The sequence below is a fragment of the Pygoscelis adeliae genome, unplaced genomic scaffold, assembly GCF_000699105.1.
Source record: "Pygoscelis adeliae isolate BGI_AS28 unplaced genomic scaffold, ASM69910v1 Scaffold346, whole genome shotgun sequence".
Classification (NCBI taxonomy): domain Eukaryota; kingdom Metazoa; phylum Chordata; class Aves; order Sphenisciformes; family Spheniscidae; genus Pygoscelis; species Pygoscelis adeliae.
In genome coordinates this window covers 128906-133589 of record NW_008824902.1, presented here as the reverse complement: position 1 = coordinate 133589, position 4684 = coordinate 128906, and the positions used below count along the sequence as shown (strand labels likewise).

At 55.2% G+C, this 4684-nt stretch overlaps 1 protein-coding gene across 1 annotated transcript in view; it reads right to left on the bottom strand.

Annotated features, from left to right (window-relative positions):
- Nucleotides 1–223: 223 nt before the first annotated feature.
- Nucleotides 224–4684, bottom strand: part of STK36 (serine/threonine kinase 36) — a gene marked incomplete at its 5' end in the record, with an annotated part of 17794 nt that continues 13333 nt past the window's right edge. Inside the window, one exon of the mRNA XM_009324861.1 lies at nt 224–244. Coding sequence (XP_009323136.1) covers nt 224–244 — 21 coding nt within the window. The remainder of the gene's footprint in view (nt 245–4684) is intronic.

The window sequence follows — 4684 nt, the reverse complement described above, 5'->3', positions numbered from 1 at the left end:
TTGCATGGCCTTAGCCGCCACAGCCTGCTCGGCCAGGGCTGGTCCCCAGCCCCGCAGTGGCAGAGGGAGAACGTGCTGAGCTTGCCCCTCTCCAGAGCGGTTTTGTCGCGGAGCTGCAGAAGCGGCTGGGCGGGCACGGGGCAGGGGTGCACTGGAAGCAGAGGCTGCAGAAACGGCAGGGCCCTTTGTACAGTTTCCAGGCGAGGACTGTGCCGGTCAACGGCTAGTAACCACCACTGTTTCCCTGTGGAGACACAGGAGCTCAGAGATAGGGGCAGGAAGGATGAAAGGAAGGACGTGCCCCCGCAAGGGGCAGGTCAGAATGCATCCAGACTGGCAGCACCAGCTTATGCTGCCTGTCCTTCCCCGTGTCCACACTCCTGTCCCACCTCCTGCGTGCCAGCACAGCCACCTCTGATGTCTGCCTGCAAACCGGCTCCTGTTCTCGCTGTGAGCACAGCTTGGCAAAGCAGCTGCTGAACATCCAGGAGAACCGGTGGAGACGGAGGCACCTTCACATGCCAGACTGTGGGCACAACAGGACAGCAGCTGCCACGTCCCTGTGGCTCTGGGCACGAACCATGTCACCTGCCCCAAGGTAAATCCCCGCTGGTTACCAGTCAAGGAAGTTTCCCCTTTATGTTTAACTTGGCCAGAGTTTTGGGGTGGAGGAAGGTCACAGCTTGATGCAATCCCCAGTTCTGCTGACCCAACCCTACAGCAAAGGAGCAGGAGTCTGTTCAATAAAACTACACTTGGAAATTTTATTGTAGAAACATGAGCTGGGAAAAGCCCAGGGTGAACTGGCTGGGCTGGAAGTCAAACCCAAACATCATTACTAGTAATTAATGGATTTTGGCTTCGACTTACTGACACACAATATAGAGGCCAAAGTTGTCACTGCTGGAGTGACTGTACAGCTACACTCGCTTACAATTATTTCGCTAGCACCTTTTATTATCGCACAGCCTGGTCACAAGCTTCGGGATGTCAGCTGGAGCGCTGCCACAGCCTTTACGAATGTCACATCACAGGTGCGCAGAGGCCACCACGCGCCCCAGCCCGTGTGCACCCCACTAAGCGTCAGTGGAAGTCCCTTCTTCCAGCCCCAGCCTCCCTGCGGCGTGCGCTCCCCTAACGGCAGTGTGGCAGCTCCTCGCAGACCCATTTCTAACAGGAAAAGACGAGACCGTAAGAGCCCAGGTGTGCACATCATCCCTCCGTCTCGTGAGTTTGGCTGGGGAGGTTATTTTAAACGCAGCCGTGGTGACATGCTTAAAATAACAAGAGCTTGCAAAAGAGCCGTAAGCTGACCTGATGATGTGCTGTCAGCCTCACGCAGCCCAAAGTCACAATGGGGGCGGGGGGCGAGGAGGGGGTTCAGACAACTGTGATTTACTATTATTTTCTATGCCATTGCAGGGTGCAATTTCTGCTGTTTACAATTAGAAAGGATAACATCTTTTTCTAAATGAGACTAGTTCCTCACTTGCAGCTCTGGGGCTTTTGATTAAAGCTTGAACAAGCGAGTTAACAACGCAAAATAAACAGGTTTTAAAACCAATATACATTTCAAAATAAGGGTTTGTGCCCCTTCAAAAAAATTAAAAAGCTTTCAACAAGATCAAGCGCATTGATCTGAAACCAACTGACTGAGAGTGCCTAAAGCTGCTCTTACTCCTGGTAGCTAGGTACAAACTCTTGTGTCTCAACAGCATGGAAACAAGCCTCACCTACATCAGCTCCAGGAAACAAGTGGCCTCGTGTGGTCACGCACCGAGGCAAAGCAGCACCCAAGGCTATCCACGAGTTCAAGCTGAAGAGCAGCGGGTCCTGCTGGCCACGAGAAGTCAACCATGAGGACAAGACAGCTCAGAGGCAGCTCAGCCACCGCAGAAATGCTGGCAGCACAGGGACCAACAGCCTGGCGTGCCGCTTTGCCATGCATTTACGCATCGCTTTTCCCTCTCAGCTCCAGTATCGTCCTGCAGAACCACGTTTTGGGTGCAAAACCAGAGGCACAGGATGACAACCAATATCTCTCCTAATCAAGACACCAAGGTTTTGCTTGGCCACTCAGGTCAAAAAAAAGATACCAGTGAGAAACCACCCACTGTGGGGATGCGTCAGCAAATTCCACCTGCATCCCGGGATTACATTTGTGCCTGGCATTTGTGCTGGGGCTAGTCATTTCAATTCAATGGCTGCGGTGCTGAACTGCGCTCCACGCTGAACAGAGAAGGCGTGAGAAGTGCACGGCTGCCCAAAATGATCCTTCAACTAAGCAGAGCGCTGCCCTGCAAGAGCAGCAGAGCAGCTCCGGCGTGCGTTCCCGTTCCCGAGGTGGCAGGGAAGGAGAGAGGCAGACCTCACAGGTGGCAGGGTGCCGGACCAAGCCGCGGGAGAGCTGGAATCCAGCCACCACCTCGCTCTGCGCCACAGCAAATGCCTCCCTCCACGCACACGCGGGCTGGGCTGGGGACTGAAGGCTCATGCGTTCGAGTTCACAGGAGACTTTCTCACCGCTCTCAGGCATCGGACGAGGTGAGGGACTCCAGCGTGGTTAGGCAGAAAATCCAGGGCTGCAGCTCTGCCATGGAGAGAGCACACCGGAGACATCTAAAATAAAGGGCTGGCTTGGTGCTCGCCCCGGGTGGGCTGACCTGGCTGTGACCAGAGAGTGCCGGGGCCACACCAAAGGGCGAAAGGTCCAGAGCGTGGAGTCACCATCGCTATCGAAGGATATTGACTCTTCTGCCCTGACAGAGTCCCCAGGCCACTGAAGGGGACCTGCTGCACAGCAACAGCGGACTACGCAGCTCTGTTATTTCCCCAGCAATGAAGCTGGGAAGTCCCTGCTCTTGTTCCTGCCCCTGATTTTTACTTTCCCATTGTCTGGGCTACAGGAGCAGCTGTATCGCAGCGTAAACTAAAGTAGGAGATCGAGTCTGGGTTAAAAGCAACCAGCTAAAGCATGGGGAGGTCCTTTCAGTGAGGAGGTCTAAAGCACCTTCCTGCAGATCCAAGCAGGCAGCAAACCGAAGGGATAGCATTCTCAGTTGAGCTTCACGGTGGGAGAAAAGGTACAGGAGAATTATGCAGCGAGACCTGGGGAGATCTTGGCCGCCAGCGCAGGAACTGACAGGCGGTCAGCACAGCTCGATCTGGTTTTAGGCAGCCTGGCCACACTCTCAGCCTTTGGCAGAGAAATAAAATAAAGGTGGAACACCTGGGGTGAGTGGAACAAATATGAACTATCAATACGTAGCAAGGAGACAAGAACTGCCCAATTAGTTCAAAACACGTAAATTCTTTGCCCATCCTCTTTTCTTGATACTTTTTTCTGAAATGTATCTGGAACTGGAAGAAAAAGCTCCCAGGTCTGTCCTTCAGTATGCGATGAGGACTATTCCATGTCTTGACCAGGGTGGGAAAGATTCCTCTGTAGGCACTGCAACCACCTCACTCCATACAGCTGTCTCTCAGAGCTCAGGAATGGAGCAGAAACAGAGATTCAAGTCAGGAAGAAGCCGCCAAATACTCCCAGACTTGCTGCACGGGAGAAATCCAGGAATGGCACCCGGCCAGGCCGGTATGGCAGCCAAAGCCCTCGACCTGCATCGGTGACACAACATCTCCATGCAGGCATCATTATCTGGGGACGGTGGCATTTGTCCCCATCAATGTCCTCCTCGCAGTGCAATCCCTGCTATGCTGAGAAGGGCCCCGGGCAAGACAGAAGAGCAGGAGGGTCCGATTTGTCATCGACGAAGTTTGCCTAATACAAAACTTAAGGACTGCAGCAAGAAAGCAACGCAAGGACAGATAAGTGCCGCTATCTGCTGGGTACAACCGCTAAGAGTCAAGGAAAAATTATTAGATAAAACTGTAATCAGACCAACAATTTGCTGTTAATACCCCCAAACTGCCTAGGAGCCACTGGAGGTCACACACCCGTTCAGTGGGGAGCACACAGCAATGAGAAAGAGAAGCCGCATCGCAGGGAATCACATAGGGAGGGTTTTGATGTGGAGCTGTGGGGCTGAACTCTGCCGCTCACGAGATATCCGCAGCCTGGCCAGGCAGGGAGACAGCAGGCTGGCACAGCGCCACAGGGCTTCCCCACTCCTGCCGCCCCTCATTCCCAGCCCGGACCTGGAGGCATTCCAGGCTTGTCTCAACTCTTCTCGCAGATCTGCCGTTCATCTTTCAGACCCATCAGCTCCTTTTACGACACCAGAACAGCCAAGCCAAGACCCCGGTGGAAGGATTAACAGCTGGGCTGCCCCAGCACCCCACTCGGGTCCAGTCAACCCCAGCTCCATCCTCACTGCTGCTCCGAGTGCCGTTGGGGAGGCTCACTGGGGCCGTGGCTCGCTGGGGAGCCAGCTCTTCTTCCACCCTGGCGCTCTGCTGGGGAACACGCTCTGGTTCTCAGTTCTTCAGGTGAAAGTCTTTGAGGCCAAAGGCGCTACCGGGACGCTCCGTCCTGCCCCAGAAGCGCCAGCCAGGACGCCGTCCCCCAGCACGTCCTGCCGCAGAGCATCCCCGTGCCATCTCCCCAGCCCCACGGGGCCCGGCCCGGCGCACCCCAAGGGGATACAGGATAGGGCCACAGCGAGCCCCGGCGGGGAGGCCCGGGGTTGGGCGAGGAGCCTCCTCGGGGCCCGGGCACAGGCCGGGT